Here is a 26,269-nt window from a genome sequence, read left to right on the forward strand (position 1 = left end):
GTGTTGACCATTTGTTATTCCCGCAGGAGTCTTTGGGATAATTAATGTTGCTCTGAAGGGACACTAAATAAGTTAGAAAGGAATATATTCTAAACCGTTTTATTGAAACAACACTGGGTATTATGCACTGCATTTATTGTACTTCCAAATTTGCGGACAGTTACACGTTACCTGTATTGCATGGTTGTGTTTAAAGTAATTTCTGGAGTTACATTTTTCTTTGTTTGTTTTGAAATCATGTTTTTGTTTGTGTATTAACAAAAAATACTCAAACAATTAGGATCCTGGTTTGCAATTAACACACAGGCTTGGGAGGCTTGACATCAAAATCTCTCTTGAAGGATGTTGAGATCAGCAGCCGTCAGGGTCATGCGGGCAGGTCTGGGAGGCATGACCTCTTAAATGCAGACTTTATTGCCCGGCCATTTTGTTTACCACTAAAGAAGTGACACCTTGCTCCAAGAGAAGATGAACACACACACGCACACGGATGCCGTTTGCTTTCTGACTCTCCTCGTTTCCAGCCGTGGCCAACCATCACTCGGGTCAAAGGAACTGGTATCATTGTCCGTGATAACAGTCAAACAGAGCAAATGCGACTCGGTTGAAGGGAGGTAGGAAGGAATGACATAATATATAGAGGGAAGGTAATGAATTAAAGCATCTGGCAGTTGAAAAAGAAAGGAGAGACAGGTGCGAGACAGTCCTTGACAATAAAGATGCAGTTGATTGGATTGGATGTGTGTGCGCACGACACGCACCCACCCGTTTGCAGAAGCTGCAGGTGTGACATCATCTTCTGGCTTTTTGCCAAAAGACTCAGACAAGCATCACCAACTGGCCCAAGGCTTGTTGAGCACCCTTTAAAAATTGCCACAGGAGAAGGAAAGAAGTGTTTGAAGGGCAGCTAGGACAGCTGGGAAAGCATGGCTCATGTTCACTCTGGAAATGGATGCGGGTGAAGGAGAATGAGATTATTTGGAGTGACTGAGGGGGAAGAGGAACAAGAAAACCTGGCTGTGAAGAAAATGCTCTCTGGCAGAGATTTCTTTACGAGAAATGACTCACAAAATAAGAAAACAATCAACAATAAAGCACTATACAGTACACCTTGACAAGTAAGTCTTTGGGCAGCTGACTATAAAAAGATAAAGCTTGATGTTTTAATCGGTGATTCATTTTATCCCGAATAACACCCCACAAAAAACTCAAATTTAAAGGGCAATTTTTTTTTTCCACTAAGCCTTAAAAATCCTTTAAAAAAGGTTGTACTGGATTTTACCCTTTTCTTCAGTCAAAGATTTCAACAGCACGAGCCCATGGGGTTGTTTTTACCTACTAAACACTCAAATTATTGTCTGCTTTGCCAGCTACCACTCCATTCAACATACTAATCAGCCAGGAGCCTCAGCAATGGTTCTTCTCAGAATTCAATTAAACGGCGCCTCTTGTCCTCAGAGAACTTTGATTAGTTCTGTCTCAAGAGGGGAAGACTCAAACCAAAGTTCTATTCATACAAACATACACATTTACACTCCTAGACTGAAATCTATGAAGACACACATGGACAAAACTATTTGATCAGTTCATAACAAAACAGTGAAAGAGCATAGCTAATGCTCATTTTCAATGAGGTCAAACAGATTGATATTTGCTAAGAGACCTAACTATGGTGTCCTAGATAAGACATTTTCCATTAATAGGCATCTGTGGTCATCTGAAGAGTAATGCAACTATGGACCAAATAAAGTAGTGACCACGAAAATCTCCACAACTCAAAGCACCCACAACTCACAGAACTTGAAGATAATTTTAAATAAATACTACTAGTCTCACACAATGTGAAGTTGTATGAAGTTTGACATTTTACTGATGGGCAAAACTATTTAGTGCTTAACAGCAGAAAGAAATATCTGACAATGTTCTCCATCATGTAACACCTAGAACTAAAAACCAAAATGTCACTGCTGTTAACTCATAGAAAACTATCTCGTCAGAGTCCACTCCAAAGAGTTTGATAAACTGCAGTGGTGTCTCATTGTACAGTAGTGTATTAACAAAAAAAGGCTGCCAGAGTTCAGAACAATTTGCAAACAACTTTTTTTTGTTTTATAGTTGTAAATAAAATAAAGATGTGATCATATTAATAAGGCCGGGAGGAGAGCCTCTGCATCTCTGCCAATCACCCAACATAAGGGCAAAGACAGATGGCCAAGTTAACCCATGCTCGGGCCTTTCCACCTCTCAGTTTAGTCAACACTGCAATAGCAGCATCACTAAGCCTGACAAAACATCAGACTGCTAAGGGGCACAAACACAAGTCAGATAATAAAACTTAAAAATAGAGGCAAATTAGAACCATGGAGGTGGGTGGGGGGGGGGGGGGGGTAGTCTAGCGACATTAGCACACAGTAGCTCCCTTGTAAAATAATCCTGATTTCAACCTGATCACAGTAAAAAATTGACATTTGGCTGTAAGAGCAACCGAAATAAATTAGTTAGCTGCAGCTCTCTTGAAAAGCTTTTAGACGTGTATAACTGCTATAAAATGCCGCCTGACTGTTTTGTAACAGATCGCCTCGTGACAGCATAAAAAGTGCTCTGTCCTTTGTCCAAACATCTAAGTAAAAGGCTTCATCAAGTGACCTGGTGAGCATTTAGTCAATGCTTGGTGTGGGAGATAATAATGCAGCTCGCTTGGCATTAATGTGTGTTATGAAAAAAACACAGCAAGCTATTGTGAGCTGGTCTTATTTTCCTCCCACTCGCTGCAACAAAGAGTTGATTTGTTTCCATCGGACTGCTATTGTGGACAACCGCATGGACGGTAAAGGCCAGTGGAAAGTCGGCAACGATAACTGGACATTCTAAAACTAGGCTGGACACACTGGATGCCAGAATATTGCCTGTGACCAATTAAAATCCTGCAGTTAACCACCACAATTTTGCTGTTTGGCATTTACAAATACAAAAAATCTCATTTGCGTTTATTATTTTTACTGATCCAGTTTCTTCTCTTTTTTTTACCCGACTGCGTACATTTGATTTTTTTTCCCTATATGAAGGTCAATGATACACAGGTTTTTGCTCTTGGTGAGTTGAATTTTCCTTGAAGCATTATACGTTTTAAAATGAAACATATATGTCCAGTCAGACAGTAAAATTGTTGTTGTCAATCGTTGCATCAAACATTCAACATCAAGTCTTTTTTGCAGTTTTTTAAAATATGTCTCTTATGTTGTGCACTGGACTTAGGTCAGTTTGAAAAGTATGTATGTATTTTCATTGATATATTTGAAACACAGTGTTGACAATACAGAGCAGGATTTGAATTGCGTCAAGCAAGCATGTTTTTTTCCTTCATGCAATATAGAATTTATTAGGCAAGCGTATAAAACACACAACTACCCCCATGCAGTGACAGCCCATTTCTTTTGAGTACCACTGACTTGAGGATAAATATAAGAGGGATGGGAGTTGAGGGGAGTTTTGAGTGGGCTGTTGTGGACAAAGGTGAGAGGTCAGACATCTGGTAGATGTCTTTAAATCCTCTTTTTTTACTCTTAACGCCACACATTCCTTCACAGCAGGACATAGCTAACTCATTATCCATCTTAACTTGTTTAATACTGTGCATATGCCATTAAGAACTATTTTCTATGGTATATCTATACTGTTACTTGGTATGGTATAGCAGTACTGTGGTTTATTTTATTCTGTGCCCAAAAAAAAAAAATCAAACATATGTTTACAGTTATGGCAAAACTGGTCTAGGGTTGTTTTTCAACCTGCATGTACCCATGCTGTTTTAAATGGATGGAAAAGTGTGGTGGGGGGTTTAAGAGCTTCTCCTTTCTAAATCACTATGAGTCTGCCATTTCCCTTTTAGCACACAGGTGCTAAGTCATGGTGTCGCTCAGCATGGAGTAAGGGGAGAAAAACGTCTATCACTTTTTTGTTTTGCCGTTATGAAAAATGTTCACCCCCACATAGCAACAGTGTGCTTGACCCCCCCCCTCCATATTTTGTACAACATTGTATTTAGTTTCCTTCAAAGCCATCAGAGTAGATGAGCCAGATTGACCAAATTAGTAAAATAGGCTGCTTTCAAAAGTATGGGGCGGATGCGCAGGAACGTCTGAGATGGGGGGTCATGGACTTATTATTGCCAGATGGATGTATTATATTGGCTCCAGACAAGACTGTGGAGCCAGTATGAAACACAGCTGTCTGTGTACTCAACAGATCAGGAAGCAAATTCAGACTCCTGCAGTCATTTTGGTCAGTGTGCGACCAGTGTGACAAGCAGTGACCTTTGGAACTATAATTTCTATTCAAAATGACCATCCTGTTATAAGCCATAGGTTTTGATACAATGCAGATTTGTAGAATAATTTAGCGTGGGGAGCCATTTTGTCCATCATACCGTTTGCTGTCCTGAAATAATCATTGTAACATGTTTGAAAAGTTAAAAGGTGCACAATTGTAAACAATATTATTCATGTGATTCGATGCAACTAAAGTACTTTATTAGATGATCCGGGTTTAAAGCAGTTCATATCAGTATCGATATCATGGCTTCTGTGGGTGTGTGCGATTTCTAGGAATATACATTGAATATACTTAAATTCGTGTGATTTATAAAACGACCCACGGATTTGGAAATAACCACCTGTCATCCTGTGAATTGGTTCTAATTAAAAGCTCAACCCAAATTACTGTGGATAAGCAGGCACAAAGGAACACAGGGGGAGCGCATCACTTTCGGAAGGCTTTTGTCTCCAGCAAGCATCATTTGTCTGCGATTTAAAGATAGGTTAAGACCTTGCTTCATTCTTTGGCAGAACTTTTAAAGCAGCGTGTGATCGAATGCGATGAGAATAAACGAGCAGGTGGGTGCGGCTGCTTTAGAGGCGTAATGCCATTTCATTCTGAAGAATATGAAAGCTTAAGTGACAATTAGCCTCTAAAGAACAATCAATTCAAGGAAAATCATCTGAGGCCAGATCTACTCAACAGTAGGGCAATCAACAAATGGAGACCAGTTCTTAAGTGAACAGACATGGCGGAGCATATAAAGGTGACACCCAAACCGCACCACTCAACTTTTTTTGGCACCTATGTTGGCTTTCATGCAACCGACCAACCCATTTTCTTTACTATTTCATCCCTCTTTGCATTTTTTTTTTCACAATAGGAGTTCTGTACATATTATTTGCCTGATCACGATGCATATTTGCATTTTTGGATCACTGTCATTATTTATCGAGCTGGAAAAAAAAAAAGCCTTTTTTGTTCCAAAAGCCCGAAGGCCTTGAAATGCATGCAGGCTGCTTTCCAAAGGCTTTAATCACAGCAAAGGGAGCAGGCTGACTGGGGAGTCATGATTTGTAGCGAGTGAAGGGGAAGCGGGGACATGCGATGGAAATTGAGAGAGGGAGCGCGAAGGCAGGTGGCTATCAGGAAATGGTTTTAAATAATGGCTTGAACGACAGCAAGCCAATAAGCCATCAGTGGCGGTGACAGCTCAGTGCCTGATTACGCACAAACAAAGCTTGAATGAAGGCCTGATGGAATGTGCTGCGAGTGAAGGTGGTTTATTGATATTGATAGAGCATGACAAGCGATGGACTCGAGAATGGGCGACACAGACCCTATTGTCATAGTACGCACAAATGTATGTGGAAAGTTTTGTCTTCACACACCTCAGGTGGGCCCCTGGGACATGAAAAGTGGATCCTGGATGGGTTAAGACAGATGTCCACAAAGAAATGTGCCCAAACTAATCTGTTGACGTGTGTTTATTATATATGATTGCGTGAGTATGTTGTGTGTGTTTATGGCCCACCGCTCCGGCACACCTCAAGCTGTTCAGCTGTCATCAAGCCTGCTCAGCAAGAAGCAGGCTGTTCCATCTGCCTGGCCCACCTCCTCTCTCTCTCCTCTCCAGAGACTCAGTGTGTAGGAATGTGACTTTCCTGTGTTAATGTGTCCTGCATGTGCAAAAGCATGCCTTTCAATATCACAAGTGATTGCATGTGCATACCCACATACGATATTTACAGTTAGTGGGGTGAGAGCAAATAGTTTCTAATCCAAGGAGAGACATACTTGCAGCAGATTCATTAAACCATCCCTCTCTGCAGCAGATTCATTAAACCATAGCTTCTGTATATTAGTCCAAAAGGGATTTGTTTTTAAATAGATCTACAAAAAATAGTTTATATTAAATGTTGTATGTATTTTATAAAGGTATGGATATTATTTTATTATTATCATTTATGTGGTTATGGTAACATTATTTCAGCCTCAAGAATGTTTCCGATCCTATCATGATAAAAAAAAGTGATTCTATTGTACGTTTAACCTCGCCTATAAATAATAGGTCAAAATCATACAACTGAATGATTTTGTTCACCTGATCGCTTCATTTGTTGAATACCTCATGCCCCAGATATCAAGCTTGCATTAAGGCTCTATGGCAAGTGTGAGTTTACCACTAACAAGGTCCCGTGAGGCTCCCTGAGTCACCTGGGCATTTGTGCAGCAACTCGTAGTGAACCCGAAAAACAAAAAAAAATGTAATATCGTATGAGGTACGTGTGTGTGTGTGTAAGTTTATATCTTTTTGTGAGCATGAGGCCATTATCATTGGTTGCAACACAGAAATACGAGTTCTGTATGCTAGGAAACATTTGACGTTGGCGTAATTTAAAGGCGGAATCCTCAAATCATTAAATCATATCGCTTTTCAGGAAAACGAGGAAACCCCTTCCCAGGCATATTTACCGAGCCATTAACATTGCATCATCAAAGACAACAAACCATTTTACTCTGTTTAGATCATAGGTGTCAAACTCAAGGTCTGGGGGCCAGATGCGGCCCGCCACATCATTTTATGTGGCCCGCGAACACAAATTGTGTCATTACTAAAATTACAAATTGTCATCACAAAAAAAAAAAAAAGATATTACTTGCAATTCGTCTTTTTAAAATATTTCAGTTCTTACTAGTCTCTGATTTCAAAACTAGTTCTTCATCACTTTGTTTTGTAGCCTATATAGAAGACGTTGACAATCATAATGGCCCTCCAAGGGAAACTATGACTACGATGCAGCCCGTGACAAAAATTAGATGACACCCCTGGTTTAGATTGATAAGACATTTGTAAAAATAACCGAACTGACCAATAGGAACCATTTGAGGAATAAATATGGACCAGATTTGCATATAGGGGGTTCGCACCTGACTAACGATATGATCAATTTATAGTTTTCAGACCATTCACATGAACTGTTATTTGTTATACTGACCTAATCGAGTGCAACACGAAATGCATACTGGTAGATCTATTGTGGCAGCCCTGGGATTGTGTTCGAAACACTTCCGCTTTGTTGGACGTCAACAGCAGAGATCCTTAAGTCAAACTCATGTGATGGCTTTAATTAGATTTGATTCAAAGGTTCATCAGCACTCAGAAACGTTCTTGATTTTGTTTTCGACAAACATGTTTTGTTTGATCCGGTGAACCAGTAAACACACTACAGGCTGTTTTCTTATTTTTCTTTCCATTTTGTCATTCACTCCTGCTACTCTGTATGCCCTCACTTAATTCCTCTGGTGATGACTTGTTTTTGTTTAGTTTTTCCCCAAAGTTCCCCCGCTGTTGCGTCTTTTTTCCATCTGCACCCCCCTTTTTCAATGACTCGTCTGCCTTGTTTTTTTTTTTTCTGTTTTGTAGTTGTTTGCTCTTTCATTCTTCACCCCCCATCGGCTTCTCTGCGAGTAGAGGAATGAGAAGCAACAAAACAACATGGCGGTTGCGTTGCACCATCAGACCAACTGTGGAGGCCACAAACTAAACACACACAGCTGCATCTTTAAGACGTGCCAAAAAGCACACCTACACAATAAAAAGAATACTTAGAGCAAATATGTGCAGAGCATACAAACAGAAGGGGTGCCAAGAGCAAATAACGGTCCCTTCAATAAACATGTTGCTATGATGGAGAGGTATTCTCATGATCATCAGCATCATTACTAGAAAGAGGAAAACCCCAGACAATAATGAGGAGGGAAGAGGGGCCTGGATCAAATGACAACCTGACATTTGAGTCAGAAGCAAACAAATCGATCAGGATTAAAAGATCCATCTGTCTGTTTACCATGGAAACAGAGAGGCAGGGATTATTTAGAATGGAGGGGAAAGTGAGATGTCGTAAATGGCTCTGATGCTAAGTTGTATTGATCCATAATGGGATGCCGGTTTGTTTGAATTGTATTGAATAAGTTCTGAGTAGTTGGTTTTGATCTAGGTTTTGGATGCCACTTCATAGTGTTCCAGTTGTGCTACAAAAATGGCTGTCACAAATTCTAAAGGTCACAATAGTTTTATAGATCTTTTTTTTTTATTCTTGTCTATGTACAAGTATTTTTTCTCATCTTGAGAAAACAGTCAAGATACTTTGTTGACAGAAATTCAGATAGTTAACCTGGGCGGCGTCAGATTATATTAACCTTTTAGGGCATTAGCATATGTGGCGAAGGAGAAAGGGAGGAGAGGAAGAGTTAGCAATGCAGTACTGCCCATGGGTTGAATTAATGAGATTGTACCTATCTGCATGGCTGCACATTTTGACTGGGCTTTGGATGAGGACATACAGAGGGAGAATAGAAGATGAAATGAGGAGCGGAGAGGTCAGGGCAAGCAACCAAGGGACACACACAGTCACGCACGCGCACTCAGGCACACACACACACACACACACACACAAATACACAAAGCCAAACACACATCTCTGAAAGCCTCTCATAGCCAGCTACCCATTCATAACCTTCAATTAACCTTCCCTCTGAAGACTGGCGAGCACTCAAGTAGTCTGACTGGGGGCAAGTTACTGAGCAGACTGACTGACGAGCGCTTTACCGATATTTAGCACATGCATGCGAGTGTTTGTGTGTGTGCTCTCATGCATCTGCTTTCGTTCAACTGAAAATCAATCTTTTCTTTACTAAGTGCCTCCCCCTCCTCTTTTTGTAATCGACTGAGCCTCACTGAAATTCTCAAGACTGAAAACGTACATTATTTTTATTAGTTTAGCACTGAGGAGCTAAATAAGTGGAAGCATGTGCAAAAACTGCCAGACAAGAGCAGCCTAGCCTCAGCCCAGTTTCATTTCTTTACAGACAAAAGGTATCCTTTTTGAGTTTTTGTTTTTTAATTTGTATTTAATATTTATTCTCGAATATAATTGTTTTTGATCACACTTAAGTTCACAACGGTCGCAGGTGGACTGGAGAAACCAAGTCCACTCGACATTAACTTGGAGACTGGATACGCAGACTCTATTATTTCACGTTTCATGTCAATCACCCTGATAGCGTACCATGGCGGCGCGGGTGGTGGTGCAGCTGGCTCGGGTTCGATTCCCGATCAGAGACGATTGTGCACACAAGTATGAAGGGTATTCTACTTCTGTTTGAAATATAAAACACCTCTAAAAGCACCACCTACAAATTTAAATCAAATGTGTGAAGACTGTTTCTGTTTTATAATGATACTCTAACATTTAAAGCCCCTTTAAAAATCTGCTGATTTAACTTTTTTTCTCTGTCCTACAGCAGGTGAGGGGTGGTTTATGCTTCATTTTGAGATTTCTGCGGTTTTAAATGAATATTATATTTTCTTAAGCAAGGTGAGGGCAGGTTTGTGGGTATGTATAAAAAAGGTGATTGAATGCAATTATGGATAGGTCGTTCAGAAAGAAAATACTTTAATCTGCCTGTCCTTTTCTTATTCCCTCCATGCCCAAAATGTGTGTGTGTGTGTGCGTGTGCGTGTGTGTGTGTGCGTGTGTGTGTGTGCGTGTGTGCACGCGCGTGCAGCTGCTCAAAGGGAGGTCTGAATTGGAGCTGATGAGGCCCCTATAAACATGAACATCTGTGAGAGGCTATTCATACTGTAAAAATACGATTGGGTGTAGAGCACTGTGTCTGTGTTCTCAAATTTGGGAGAACCACACCCCACTCTGAATAGCCCCTTTCATACAAGCATTGCCAAACTGAACTGGACATTACCCAGAAAAGCTGCGTTAGACCACAAATGTCTGAATCAGTCAGTTCAAACAGTGGAGGGATTTAACCCCTTAACAAGCTGTTGTGCAGCGTCAGCACAATGTAAAATGGTTACATATCTGATGTTGATGTTCAAAAGCATCTTGACTTTAATGTGGACCGTTAAAATGATTCCCACAGACACGCTGGAATTTTAGTCGACAGTTGTTATCCACTGGAAAGAATACTATATTCTCCTTGCACTGGTCAAAAAAGTGGATTGTAAATAGAGACGGCACTGAGGCTTGAGCATGCATGAGTAAAAATAGACATGTGACAGATGGTGCAAACATGACATGTTTAACATTCAATGGAATTTTGGGAAAGAACAACAGGGATAAATAAGTCTGCTAAGTCAGTTGTGACTAAGTCATTAGTGAATAGACATCACTGTGAATATGTTGCAGTTTAACTCATAACTTGGCGCCCTATTGATATATTGTGTTATTGGAACCTGTTTCAGTTGTGATGGTTTAATGTCTTAATGTCTTCATGTGTTGCATGGTCACGAAAGCTGAGAATTTGCGCTGTCACTGCTGAATAGCTGATAGAGAGATTATTTTTTTTTCTTGGTATCAAATTCAATCAATCAATCAAATTCCTGATAATAAATGAATTAATATTCATATTAATAAAAATGCCTACAATAGTTACAATAATAAATTAATATATATATTAATAATAAATTCCTATAATAGTCGCTCCATTCGAACTTTGGGGAAAACAAATAACAAAACGTATTCATTTCATTGAATGCATTTTAAAAAGTGCAATTAAGATTTGATTCTTATTAACACTTACAACAAGGTGACCTCTGATTTTATTAATTCAGTATCAATGCTCCTCCATGTTCAATTACCTTAAAATCTATAAAAATTAGAGCCTTGCAATGGTCCATATTGTTTTGTATTTTCCTCTCAGCAATGTATACGTTAAGCCTAGCCAACAAGCAAAGCACAGCATTTGTACATGCTACAAATTGTTGGGTTTGAAAAGCATGTTCCACTCATGAAAACCTTGCTGAGCGTTGGCGTCTGTAGATTCAACATGGAGTCAAAAGACAGAATTCTGTGCCATTCAGATGAGCACTGTTTTGTTGACCGTATTCAAATTGTATTCATGTTGACATTTTTCCAGTTGCGTACCATGAAAGAGAGAGCGATGAGGGAAAGTAAAGAGCGAGCCTCGTGGACTCTATTCCAGGAACGTGGAGAGAAAAATAAGCCGTGGAGGAAAAAAAAACCAGACTAGAATGGGAAGGAAGGAAAATCAATACCTTAGTTTAAAGAGAAGCCTGCTCTAAAGGTACAATTATGCTAAATAGCTTTGTTTATGCTGTATAGTGCCCCACAAGAATTTTGCAACTTGAAGTTTGGAGCCAAATTAAAACATCATGACTCAAGGGGATAAAAAAAACTAAAAACAAATGTATCTGGAATTTGCAAAGCCCAACTGACATTTTTCACATTTTTGTGTGAACCAAAGATGACATTAAGGAACACAGAGGCCTCTTTGTTAAATTTGTTTTTCTCTGCCCAGCAAGTAAAACTGTTACAAAATAATACAGTATAATGTTGTTTGTCTCTGGCAGCCGCTGCTTTCATTCACATGCTTTTACATCTAAAAGCACAAGTGCTTTACTTGTGCTGGAATTTTTTTCCCTCTTGCATATTTAGACGGTTGATTCGATTTATCATATCACGTGTTGATATAACTTTGCAATTATGCATAGTAGAGAGTTCATGTTTCAAGCGAAACTATCTAGTTATTTTTGATTGAAATAAGTGGTTCAAATAATGAAAAACAACATTTCATATTGGCCACAGTAACAACTCAAAAGAATTCTGTGCTCATCCAAATTTGTTGTGCATATGGGTCAGATATTGCATTACTTCAAGGCATCATGCAAAATGTGTTAAAGGGGAATCAAGCCAAACATAAAGCGAAGAAACTTTATGTGCTAGCATGAGTCAAAATTTCATACTCTAATTATTATTGTGTTTGCTGAATAAGAATTAATAGAATAATTAGTCAACGTCGCTCACAGACCTTCACCGCTCTGAGATACGGGTTTGAGGCTTTCTGAACATTTCACAGGATTTGCTTCTTACGTCTGTCTCACTTGGTCTTTTTAGCAGTAATAAATGGACTGAAGTCACGTATTGATCAAACCAAGGGGGCCTCCCTTGGGTAATTTCTTCAACGTACAATCTCTATTGGTCATAAATCATTTTACTGTGCAATCTAAGATGACATGAGAAGGGGTTTAGGTGACAGTCCTTGGATGTAAGTAAGAATGCATTCTCAAAACTCTGTGATCTACAATGTGAATTTCCAAACTATATTGCACTTTTGAGTACGACTTAAAAAGGTTACAATGGCAATTTTTCTCACAAAACGACAAGAAAGGAGTCGAATCGCTGTAGTGGCACAGCGTGTCAAACGAAAGCTGCACTGACGATTGCTGACAGGGATGCAGAAAACAAAGTTACCATCAAAAAGTGTCATGCACATTCTTGTGGAATGCCAGGTGATGAGCTCAGTGCCATAAAAAAAAGACATCCGAGGAGAATATGATTCACTTAGGTGTCAACAGAGAAGAATACACAATGACACAATGCAAAATAAATATAGATGATCCCAGCAAGAAAATATGAATCATACTGCACAGTTACCAAGTTGGAAGTTTACGAAAAAAGAAACAGGCTATTAGATTTCAAAGCAACCTTTATATCAGGTGCGAGGAAGAAGTTTTGTCTTAAACTTCATCTGCACATAGCACCTCAGATCACCTGTCAGCTCGCTGAGCCGAGGCCTTTTTCATCTGTTGCCTTTGGCCTATTTCAAGCCCCAACAGAGGTCATCGACAGGCAGCAACTGCAACCAAGACAATATGACGTTTGAGAGTAATCCCACAAAAGAAATCCATGAGATTATTCAAAGAACAATTCATGCAGCTGTAGAGCTTTTCACTATATTATTACATCAAGGGAGGCAGTCTAAGATAGTGAAGGAAAGTCCGGCCATTTTTCTTTGAAGTCTTCTCGGAACAGAACAGCTCTAAGCTAAATCTAATCACAATAGAAACGCACAGGACAATGAGTAAAGTGACTTCATTATACTGATGTCTAGATAAGAAATGTGAGCAACAGCCCCGAAACCCAAAGAACTGACAATAGCTTCAGAGTATTAGAATTAAGAGGGTGCAGAAATGTTGATGGGCTATGTTTGATAGCTTGACAGAAACTCACTCCATTGACTGAAACCTTATTTCTACCTGACTTGATTCCTTTAATTGCTTGTTTAAAACATAATTCAATGCTAATAAGCGGCTTTTTGCTGGCATTAAATGACACGAAGCGCATATATTTTTCTCCAGAAACATTGTAGACGGTTTTGAGCTCACGCCAGCAGGTCAAGCGTATGCAGTCGCCTTGTCTAATAGCCTGCACCAACTCAGATCAAGCGTGATCACAAACTCAGTGAAAATATTTCACTCACTCAAAGTCAAAGTGCAAATTGGTTGTGTGAAGGGGCTTTACTCTGTAACACATTAAGATGCAGGTAGGCAATGATTTGAACTCTTGAACGCATCTTAAGTGCTGCAGCGTCAAAAAATGTAAATCTCCATTGTGCCTTTTGGGCTTGCTGAAGGTCAGCATCTCCTGCTGTCTGTTATTTGAGAGTCAATTCCAGTGTTGTTTAGCCATGAGATAAAAAGAAGTTATGAAGACTTTGAGGTCAAAGTCACCTTCAGAAAAGGACTTGTTGTGGGGCTGTACAATGATGAGGTGGCCAAACAGGAGAATGTGGTGGCTTCAGCAGAAGGAAGGACTGTGCAGTAGAGTACGTTGATAGAACTTTTGTCTCTTGAGCCTCTTCTCTGGAATGCAACACAAGTCTCCATTGTTCAACAGAGGAATGCATCAGGCTCACAAGAACATCATAAATAATTGCCACTGAAAATTATGTAATAGTCAAACTATTACAGATGGTACACTTAATATGTGTGTGCCTTCATAAACACTAGGCCAATGTTAACAAACTTGCAAATGTCTGGTATGTTTTACCTTATTAAAAAAATATGCTGCCTTATTGTTTTATGAAAAGTTGTCCAATAATTCCATGTAAAATGCAGGTCTTTAACCATAAAAGTCAAAGTTATCAAACCATGACCCCACACACTGCTGACCATGTCTGGAGTTCATCTCATTGACAAAACAAAGGCCACCAACTAGCAGGGAGCCTCATCTGCAAGCGGACTTGAGTAGATATACGATCAGCCAGACAGGTCCTGCAAGATGTCAGCAGTAGAAAAGCACACAACTGTAAACACAATCATCTTGGATTATAGTTTGGTCCTGAGTGTGTTTTACTAAACTTTTTATGTTGTGTAAATTCTACTCAAATAAGAGAAGGGAAAGTCGGTTGTGGCTTGCTTTGTAAGGAAATATCAAGATTCACAGACAGACCGAGACCTAAGTTTGCTCGCCTCGATAGGAACTGCTTAAGGCAATGCTATTTTTAAAAAATAATATGCTTCCAGCATATTTTGCCCTTTATATACTTTTCGCCTTCTTGCATCCACAGCATCTCCACTTCCAACACTCACTATATTTTTCAGAACATTTCAACAGTAAGATCATGTCTTCCATTTTTTCCCCCAGAAAAGTCACAGTTGACATTGCAGCAAATTTAGTTCTCACTCCTCCTATGTTCATCCACACACAATAATGTCCAATCAGATCTCATATAACACAGATTCTACAATATATCAAATAAGGAGATGCTTTCATTCTCTCAATTCATTCAATCTTGACTGTCCCATGTAGCACACGCCAATGTTATTCCATGTAAGTCTCCCAAAGGCGTCAGACCCAACAAGACCCAACTGTGATTTACAATAGACGAAGACACTTCATTATTAACTGGATAGGCTCACAGCCTGGAGGCCAGACCATTCCCTTCACACAGGGGTACATGCCATAGGCAGCTGTTGGTCTCTCGGTCTGGTAAAACGGCACATTGTAAAAGTGATAGATAGGGTGTGTACTTGTAAGCTTTGGGCACTCTCAGAGTCCAGAGTATTTCCAAATATACTGGCTTTGGAGAAGACCAACACAATAGCCAAAAACTCTTTGTTTAGTGTGAGAAATGCACACATGCTGCAAATGATAAATCTTTTGTTAAGAAGAAAGTATTTATCAAGTAATTTATGGCCACCTATGGTATTTGCACCACAGTATAACATACAAATGGCAGAAGGAAGCTAATTTCTCGATAACAACTGTGGGGAGAATTTTCCAGACTGTGTGAACACTATAATATCGTTAATGCTATCACCGTCCAATTGAAATACAAACACATCCGGTAATAAGCTAACAAGATAACTTTATGTGTGGGATTGAGTGGCAAAATAAATGATCTTGTTTGAATTGAAGAGTGGGTTTTAGCCTGGCCAGTTGGGCGCATCAAATACCCTCCCAGCCCTGGCACAGGCCTCACCAGTGGCAGCTGGAAAGTGGGGCTATGGCTCTTTTGGTGATTGCAAAATTGGGAGCACCCCTGACAGTTTGGCTGTAGTTAAAAAAAAAAAATACATTAAACCCAATCTGCTCCCTTCTATTTTGCCCTTATGGTGCATCCCACGAGGGCACTAGTTCAAATGCATTAGTGCTTCTTTTATCTCCGTGAAAATGGGGACCCTCTGTTCAATGTCCTCCCCCTGATTTTCAGCTAAAAACTCAGACTCCCTAATTTCACTGTTCTCCATTATTTCTCTTCCTGCATTACACTCATCCAAAGCCAAAATAAATAAGAGGCCACCTCCATTTATAAGACAGGTTTACTTTGGTCTTCTATCCCCATGTTTCAAAATAATATTTGTTAACGCATGTGCGTGTGTGATCATGGTAGCTTTAAAAAAAAAATGGTGATACCCAACAGCATCATTGTCTTGCTTCAAATGCATACAGGTTATCAATCATTATTATTAACCATTCTATTGTTTCATTACACTAATTGGTTATGTCAACATTATTTTTCTCAACACAATATATATATATATATATATATATATATATATATATATATATATATATATATATATATATATATATATATATATATATATATATATATATATATATCAATGCCCAACTTTACAAATCCATTTATTAATTAGGACATCTGAGGCCATAATGCTGATGATTTAACTAGCTTGCAGCGAGGGGCTTGATTTGATTGAGCCCATAATAATCCTGCGAACATGTTCCTGAAAAGAGTTTCTGGGACAACTCAGTGGTTCTGTCTATTGACCGTCTGATTAAACATATCCACAGCCAAACCAGGACAAAGTTGCTGAATAATTATCATTGCCAATTCCGCTGCCAAAATCTAACACAACCTTTTAAGAGCAAGAGAAAGCGCTTTGCCAAGTATGACACAATACAAGTCTTGCATAATGGCTTAATTTTTCCACTAAATCAAAATTCAAATAGATGAATGCACGCAGGGATGTGGTGCCCCTCTCTTTCTGGTGGTGAATACATGTCCGCAAATCTCTCTTTCCCATAGTTGCCATTACTTATTTTATTAAGCTTCTGTCAGTGTCACACGCTGTTTGGATTTTATAATCTCAAAAAAAAAAAAAGAGTCCAATTTCACTATTGAGAATTTTGAGAAGACCCTAATAGGTGTATTTTTTACCACTTATCTGCCATTACACTATTAGCCAGCAGGGTAGCAACAAGTCATATAATGTGTGCAAATTATTTGGGTTCAGAGCACAGTGTCTTATTCAAGACACAATAAAGGAAAAAAAATCACAAACTCAGTAGACCATAGACAATCTGAAATCCATCTGTCTTGAATGGAAAAAAAATATGACTCACTAGGTAGGTAATACAAATACTACAGGGTGGCAGGAGTGCAGATGACCAAGTGGATGTCAACTGCAAAAACAGAGCAAGACTATCGATGTAGGTCATCCCAGGCCCACTTGGCCTCGATAACAAATATAAAATATACACCCTGTATTTACCAAAACGCAACGGTTTCCCAGCTGGAGCACGTATTACGATACGACATACATTAGAAGTTTGGTGGCACCCAGACAATTTAGTTTTTCATGAAAACTAACATAATTGCAAAAGGGTTTAAATGTTTTCTAATCATCCATTAGCCTTCTAACACAATTAGCAAATACAATGGACCATTAGAACACTGGAGGGATGGTTGCTGGGAATGGGCCTTTATACGACTATGCATTAAAAAACAGACGTTTGCAGCTAGAATAGTCATTTACCATATTAACAATGTAGAGAGTGTATTCTCGATTAGTTTCATGATATCCTCATAGTAAATATAGTGATTTTATTTAAAAAACAAGGACATTTCTAAGTGACCCTAAACAGTAGTGCATATTTGTGCCAGAAAATGGTTGTGACAGAATCACAAAGCTGTATCTGACATTTTTTCTGACATATTTACAAATAGTCGTTTTTCCACTCGTCTTCTCAGCATGACAATATAAAAGAACAAGTTCACCTTGCAACAAAGGTAAATACTAAGAGTCTACTCTGTTTCCTGTCAGTTGTAAAACAGTGGATAATTCCCGTCACCATTTACATACAAATGTCACCTTTTCTCTTTGCAAGCACAGAGAAGGTTTTTATGCGCTCGACCGCGATACGCTTCAGAAACATTTTCTTCCCGGCTATGAGATGCGCGGTGAAAAAGTGAGAGGATCTTCAATGCAATTTGCCTCTGGTGGATTTTCCCCATCTTCTCGTTTTTATGCACCACTGGTCCACTGTAATTTGTGCATCCAGACTAAAGCATGTAGGCTTTGTTTTCATTTCACTGAAAGACGAAGCAGTGAACTGTTTGAAAAGGGGGCTCAGGCTACGGAAGTTGTAATTACGGACGAGGCTTCATGATTGGCATTTTCAACGTGTGGCGTTGTGTTGTTGTGGGAATTTATTCATATACATACAGAGAGGGTTACATATGCAGTACACTGAAAACAGCGTGGGAACAAGCATCATGACTGAAATGCTGGGATCTGCATACAATTCAATCCTGGCCATGTTCCACAGGCAGCCATTTCTGTTAAGTGGCCCACATACTGAACGCCCGCCATCTTTCATAAACTGGGACGCGTATCCCCTGATGCATAGGTATGAACAATCAGCCTGACAGGCAGGTAGTTGCTCCTCCTTAACCCCGGCGAGTGCTGAGTGATGCATCCCTCAACTCCTTCCAATCTCCTTCTCTTCCTTTCTCGACTCCTCTCCTCAGCCTCCATTCTCTGGCTCAGCCCCTGCCCATGGGTGTCCTCTCGTTTTCTCTCACCCTCCCGGAGGCGAATGTTGAGTTGCTTGCCGTGCACGCACGCACACACACATGCACTCACACTTCTACCCATCAATTATCTGCCCACTCTTTTTGGGGGGTTACTCCACTTCCCTTTCTGTACACAAAACTCCCCCCCTCACCCTGCACACACATGTTCTTTGTTGTCCCCATCACTCACCCCCCACCCTTAGGGCAGCTGAGTGCCCCCACCCAAACACACATAGTGCCAGATGTCCCTAAAGTTGGGGGCTGCGCAAAACTATCAACAGGAACAATAGAAATGAGAGGATTATTGAATGTTTTGTAGCCACTCTCATTTCCAAGCTTTTTAAGACCATGTAACAATCTGTACAAAACTATCAAAGCATTATATAGAGCACCGAAATATAAGACAACCATTAGGAAGCATTATTTGCTGTTGGGACATGGAAAACACTTCTCACCATTTCCACCTAACGGACCCTACGGAAGAGGATTAGGGCCAGTGAAGAAAAAAAAATAAGGGGGGTGACAGGATTCTGACTTTTGTTTCTCAGAATTCTAACTTTAAAATGAGAATTCTCACTATTTAAATCAGCGTTCTGAGAAAAAAAGTCGGAATTCTCACTTTAGAGTCAGAATTCTGACTTTAAAGTCAGAAAGTGGGAATTCTCACTTTAAAGTCAGAAAGTGGGAATTCTCACTTTAAAGTCAGAAAGTAGGAATTCTCACTTTAAAGTCAGAATAGTGACTTTTTTTCTTAGAACTGACTTTTTTTCTCAGAACTGATTTTAAAGTCGGAATCAGAATTCTGACTTTAAAGTGAGAAAGTCAGAATTCTGAGGAAAAAAAGTCAAAATCCTGTCAACACACACACACTTTTTTTTCTTCTTCACTGGCCCTAATCCTCTTCCGTACAGACCTAACATGGTACACTATCTTATTTTTTGGTTAGGAGATATCTATGAGAAGGCTATCAAAACACCTGATCCTGCTATGACGCAGTGGCAATGATTTGAGTGCATTCAAAGCTTTTTGTGTTTCTTCTCTATGTGCAATTTTACTCTTCTTTTTGTACCAACCCGCCTACACATTTCGATGCGGAAGCCAACACAAAGATCAGAATTTACAGTTATAAAGACTACTGCAGTGAGCCCTGCTGAACCACTTTGTAGAAAAATATCTGTACTTTCTTGTCTACTGGCCGTCTAATAAAATGGGACTTTCAAATTACCAGTCTACTACTGCGAATATGATCTGACAGTGACCATGAGGGTATGCGATGCTGTGTTCAGGGCACATTCAAACAAAACACACTCCTGCTGACAGACAAACAGACTGTTAGACCTTAGAACTGACCTTCTTTACTACTCAGCTGTCGTGCATTTAGTCTTGGCAAGGCTTTAAGTTTATTGCCTCATGTGGGCGAAGAGGCCAAAATTAGAGAAATAGTTTGGGGCAATTGCTTCCCAGATACACGCTTCATGCAGATGGCTCAACAGGCTGGCAGGCACCATCTAACGGCCAGCATGAGCTGTGTTTAAATGAGCTAACTGCAACCTGCCCTAGCCAATCAGGCAAAAGAATCGGAGGTCCTTTTCAACCCCTCCCCAGGTGCCACATGTCTGGAAGCTCAGAGGGGTCACACTGCTACGACATAGGGCAAACTTCCCTACCAGACACGGGAGGAGGAGGCAGACCGCTCAAGGGTAATGCTGCGCATCAATCTGGGGCAAGCCAGCTGGTATTAACACTTGACAGAGAAGCGGCCCAACAGCCGGAGACAAGAATAAGGAGACTGCCAGAAGACTCGTAGACAAAGAAACAGGATAGACACGCCTCTCTCATGCCTGTCCATGAAAGTGAGTTAATTATCGCTCACGAAAAATAGTTTGTGTTAACTATTAGGATGAAGGGATTAGACCTAAGGTAGAACAAACTAAATTCATCATTCCTGATGGCTTTAAAGATAAGACCTTTTGCATCTTAGAAGTCCTAAGACTCTGTGAAATGGGGAACATCAGCACAATATAGACATTTTGCACTTGCTTAACATCAGAAGTATACTTGCAAGCCTTGGGGTGATTCAACACTTGTTAAGAGGGAGGTATCAAGAGAAGGGGCATGTGCAGAGAAGGTGACAGTGTGTCCGTGTTTTCCACAAAGCTTTACCACAAAGTCTGGTGGACAGCGATTTGTCCACATTTACCAGTTCACCCAGTTACTTGAAAGAACATTCTCTAACTAAGCCTCCCGTTTCACCTCAAATATCTAATAGCACATACACTCTATTGCAGGGGTGTCAAACTCATTTTTTTCACCGGCCGCATTGTAGTCATAGCTTCTTTCGGAGGGCCATTATGGCTGTTAACCCAAATAAATTTATGAGCTCCTCATATTATATACAGTAAAAGCTACAAAACAAACTGACAACTCGTTTTCAAATCAGATGAGGAAAAACTGGTCAAATATTAAAAAAAAAAAAAGATATTATTAAAAGTGAAGGCAATTTGCAATTCTAGTAATGACACGAATTTGATGCACAATTTGTCTTCACGGGCCACATAAAATGATGTGGCGGGCCGTATCTGGCCCCCGGGCCTTGAGTTTGACAACGGTGCTCTATTGCATGCAGTGCATATGTACATAGCAGGTTTTGATATAAAAAATATTTTAAATAAATAAATGAGCAAGCCGGATAATGCGGCTGCACAAGTGTGGCCATGTTCAAAATTAACCAATCACATACATGGCCATGGACCATCCCCGGTGGAAGAAAGCCATATTGAGAATCCAGTCCAACCCAGCGGCGCCTGGAAAGCGGACTTTAAACCGATGATGATGATGATGATACAAACTCGTGTTAAATGGGGCTCAACACATACCTGTAATTCAAAGTGCCTCTCAATAACTACGAGTAACCTTAAGCGTCTTTAGCTTTTCCTCACCTTTTTGTAGTCTCCAGAGAGCTTCCACAGCATTACAGATGTCAATATTCAAAGCTACCAGCCAGGGGAAGGGTATAAAATATTTTTTAGGGCGTTAAGTATAGCATCACAGGGAGGTCACTCATAATCCAAAAGTGACATTTAAAAAAAAAGTTGCCAATAGGCAACACTGAAAGTGCTGCAGGAATTTCTGGCATGTATTGACTGTTTAATTTAGTTGACAACAATCTCCCATACAGTATACATCTCGGGTATCAAAAGGATTGCGAACCACTGATGTCATGACAAATTAGACTGAGAGCGCAACAGCCTGACAATCAGCCAGAGGCTTACATTTTAAAGACCAATTCAGCTAAAGTTGGAAATCAAGTTCACAGCCTACTACACTGTTATTTGAACTGACCTTGGCCTCAAAATTCTTTACTTGATACTGAACAATCATGCCTGGATATGATATGCAAGTGTTGTTTGAAGAGGGTACAGCAATTCCACACCTCTCGAAAGGTCTGCTAAGGTCCAAGCTACCAATTTTAGACCACAGCAGCCAGCAGGAGTCTAGTGAATGGTTTGGTCCTTGTCTCATGTTTCTACCAGAGCACCCAAGGTGAACATTTAGTTCTAGGGAGTACAATATAACCCGCAGTACATTGTACAGTATGTTTAACGATGGCAATTTAAATTGCTATGACTGCAATGTTCTGTTTTTACTCTTTGACCACTTGGCTATTTTGGTCTTGAAAAACAAGCACATATTCCCAGAGGGAAGCAAAGAATTTAAAAGAAACCTATTCTTTTTAGCTTGGCTGTAACAATAAACAGAAAAACAATAGTTAACGAAAATGATTTATCCGCCATCATATTTTCCATACAAATGTAAATGAAATGCAACAGTGCGACATTTGCAATTAGAAAGTGAACTGGGGGAAAGAGTTTAATGAACTTGCTATTTATCCAAATGATGGGAAGTCCATGTTTAAGGCATTTTTTTGTCATCACTAGGGAACATAAATGTAAAGTTTTAGTTATCTTTCCTTACTTCTAAAATGGTACTGTCCTCACACCTGCAACTTTAAAAATATACATTATGCAGTGTCACAGTGAGTCACTCAGCATCAGTTTTACCATTGACAATTTTCATGTTCCCATGTGTGCTCATGGCCGCCGAAGCAATGTGCATGTTACAGTTAAACATCTGATAATCGTACCATCGCCCAGTGTATGAATCAACGACCTGGGAGGAGTAGGAATGATGGCATGCTGTACAAGCCACACCGCCTCCTGTTTCCAAAGTGCAGTAATTGCACCTCATGTTAGTGAAAGAGCACTGATTTAGCTCTCTGGGCTAATTAAAATGAATAAACACAATTAACTGTGAGAGCGACAGCACCGCTGTTCATGCACATAATTTCCCTTTTCCTCTTTGCAATGACACTCACTTTAGAAGCAGCTGTTATTAGTTGTGTTGCTGCATCAAAAGCATTGTGACTAATTGCAAAGCACTTGATGTCACCCAAATGGTCCCCAATTTGGATTTGATTGAACTGTACAAAGCATTGGTAAGTAAGGGGGAGGCATGACTGGTAAATTGTGAGCCTGAAATGAAATCAGTTCTGTGCATGTATTGTATCATGGAACATTTTGAAACACTGTGAGGTTGTAAGATTTGTACACAATTAAAAAAAAAAAACACACCTAAAGGTCAAACCAAACAGTTGGCAGGCATGTTGTAACACTACTAGACATCAGACACGTCCAAAAGAACACAAGAAGAAAAGACTTGTCACTAAAAATGAATGAATGAGTGACTGAATGAATGAACGAACAAACAAACCCATTGTTAGACTAAAGAATAGTGTTACTTCTCCAAATTATACTATTTCTGAATATATATATATATATTTTTTTTGCCTGTGAGTGTTTTTGTAAATATGTGATGTTTGCTTGCTCCCTGTGTCAAATTCAGCAGACTCTTTCCCCATTCAATCCCATTGGAAATGGGGTGCAGACAAGCTTCTATTGAGGTAGGGCAAATTTAACAAACAGTTTGCAAAGGAATGATTGCAAGGAAAATGAATTTTGAAACCTAGGGGATAGTCTGACTTGTGTTAACTTGACAAGGAATAGGCATCATATGCGGGGAACAATTCAATTAGCTGTTCCGCCAACTTCTTGGGAAGGAGCTCTGGGGAGGAATCAAAAGTTTTTCCTCCAATAAAACAAGTTTTCAAGGATGCAATGTTCTCACTCTTCCACTCTTCATTACCTCTGCCTGCAAGTCTGGATCTTATAAATGCATTGATCTGCTATTTCTTTTCATCAAGAGAATAAATAAAAAACTGAATCGTCACGTTGATGGGGCTGTGACAGACAGGAACTCCGCTGAGCGTGGCAGCTTATCCCCTTTTGTCTCTCTTGCCCACTTATTTGACAGTGATCAAGGGTGATAAATTCTTCAATTAAAGCCACATTAAAAATCCAGACAAACGCTTGACACACAAGCCTATGTGTACATGGTTTCCAATTGCTGTGAAGTACAAGAGTACTTCTTGCTACTGACAATCAACATGCAACTCTCATCAGAAGACAACTGAATATATTTATACAAGCTAACAGGATGATTGAATGCTGGAATGCAAGAATGATGAGCTGTGATTAAACAAGAAGGTAAAAAAAAAAAAAATCCATAGCAGTTTGAAAGAAAACATTCCTTGCCTATGCAGTAAAGACCTGGAGGCATCGTTCCTGATCGAGTTCAGTGCCTGAACCTCACATTTGACCTTTCACCATTTTAAGACAGTTCCCTGTTGTTTTAATTACAGTCAAGAAAAAACGTAACTGGGTTTGAGCCACTTTCCATGTCAAAGTTGTACCAAATGAGCTGCATTAGTCTTTTTATGGCTTACAGTTAATATTGGGGCAAGACTTATGTGTAGCCTGAGGAAGGTTTGGCAATAAATGTTATGATCAAATTAAGATCTATTGCAATTCAAATTGCACTCACTAGAATTATTTACGAGTCAAACCCCCACCCACAAAAAGCAGGGTCACCTCTGGACTGGGGCTATATCTAAACTTTTTTCACAATTTGACCAAAGTTGCTAGTCTCGGCAGCTATGTTTTTTTTCAAATCAAAATGCACGACTATCATGGGGTTCTATATTGTCCTATGGGGTTTCTAATAGTGCAGAGGGGGAGTAATACTTTTCTGACTTTTCCCTGACAATGCACACAAAAATATAAAAATATAGAATTACTCTTTCTCTAAAGTAATTGTTTGGCTACAGATACATAATGAGTTGCCAAAACATTAAAATATAAGCAAAAACTCAAACCATAATAATTGGTATAAACTGTTATTGTGTAAGGTCAGTGAATAGAAACTATTAAAAATAATGAAAATCTGTGGTTTAAAACACTTTCATCCTATGTTGAGCTCCGAATTATTGTTAAAAACACAAAACTTGATCATTAAAACAATAAAACCTTCAACCTTTTCTGGGGAAAAAAAAAAAGCAGCCAAAGTATCTCAATTATAACAAAACAACGGATGTGGGTTTAATGTGTCAACACAATCTTGATCATTATAAAAATTCAACTTTGAACCTTGTTCTGCCCAAAAAAATAGGTAACCACGAATCTAATGCATCCTAATTATAATGAAAAGAATATGGGTTTGATGCAACACACGTCAATCAAAAAGTTGCGCATTTTATTCCGACGATCAGCGACCCAATGAAATCTAAATTGGAACCTTTTTCTGATGAATGATGCGGGGTCAATGCATTGATTTTGCATTGTTGAGGTAAAGGCTGACACTTTTTAAAGTCTTTCAGGTGGCCTGTTTAATTCATAGTCCCTAATTTTACGGACAAGTATTTTGCATTAAAAACATGTTTTTTTTTTATGTGCATCAGAAATGGCTTGTAAACCGCCTTAAAACAATCAATGAATGGAAAAAGTAAGAAACTTGTGGCAGGGTGAACTTTTTTGACTTTCCCATATTTTCATCTTGAGCGCAGTGGACAACTGCGTCCAGCCGTCCACTCCAATTCAGCGAATCAAACGGTCCTCGCCAATGGTTATATACGGTATTATACATGCACATTGTCACCATCAATAACATTTCCCCCTACAAAATCAAAACAAGATTAGTGAATTAATGAGGTGCAAAAAAGTAAACTTACTTGAACTCCAAATGAAAATGAGACAACTGGGAAAAGCCTTTAAAATCCGCTGAGTATTCTTTGTCAGTGCGCGGTCGTATTTCTTCAGGAAAAGTGATCGCTTGTATCCTTAGGAAGAAGAAAAAAACGGTATAGTGTATTCCGCTTTTAAGTCAGGCAACTCATTCCCTAACGAAAGGCGGGTGTAACGTAGATAAACATAATTTCCTTCTCCGATCGGAGGCTCCATGGCAGAATCTCCTCAGTGAAAGAAACCTAAAAGTAACACAAAAATAACCTGCAGGGAATCCATGCGCGACAACGCCGCGCGTGGATCTCCAAAACGTCTCCTTTCTGCTTCTTTCGTTATCTCCACGTCGCAGGTTTGCAGTCTTTTCTTCCTAAATCCACCTCGCACGGACCGACTGGGGGTTGGGAGACAGGAGTCAAATGCCCTCCTCACCCTCCTCCTTCTCCTCCTCCTCCTCCTCCTCCTCCTCCTCCTCCTCCTCCTCCTCCTCCTCCTCCTCCTCCTCCTCCTCCTCCTCTTCTCTCCCTTTCTGCGATTGAATGAAAATGCGTCCCTTGCTGCGTTCACACGCACCTCATAAACTTCGTCTCCTCTGTCAACGAGTTTGTGCGTTCATGTACGTTCAGTTTCACTTTCAGTTTTAATTATGTATAAGCAAAATTCAAGTAGTGAAGGTA

At 39.7% G+C, this 26,269-nt stretch overlaps 1 protein-coding gene across 6 annotated transcripts in view; it reads right to left on the bottom strand.

Moving 5' to 3' along the window:
- The window catches only part of ptprsa (protein tyrosine phosphatase receptor type Sa), a 120,240-nt gene extending 94,194 nt beyond the window's left edge, over positions 1-26,046 (bottom strand). For 2 of the 6 annotated variants that reach the window (XM_061296805.1, XM_061296802.1), the window contains exon 1: positions 12,906-12,983. In XM_061296805.1, the coding sequence (XP_061152789.1) occupies positions 12,906-12,937 (32 nt within the window). In that variant the 5' untranslated portion in view covers positions 12,938-12,983. Of the gene's footprint in view, positions 1-12,905; positions 12,984-25,582; positions 25,691-25,859 lie in introns of those variants that run through there. The other 4 variants (XM_061296807.1, XM_061296804.1, XM_061296806.1 and 1 more) reach the window with 4 other exon arrangements.
- Positions 26,047-26,269: the final 223 nt, after the last annotated feature.

The sequence above is a fragment of the Syngnathus typhle genome, linkage group LG14 (assembly GCF_033458585.1).
Source record: "Syngnathus typhle isolate RoL2023-S1 ecotype Sweden linkage group LG14, RoL_Styp_1.0, whole genome shotgun sequence".
Lineage (NCBI taxonomy): Eukaryota > Metazoa > Chordata > Actinopteri > Syngnathiformes > Syngnathidae > Syngnathus > Syngnathus typhle.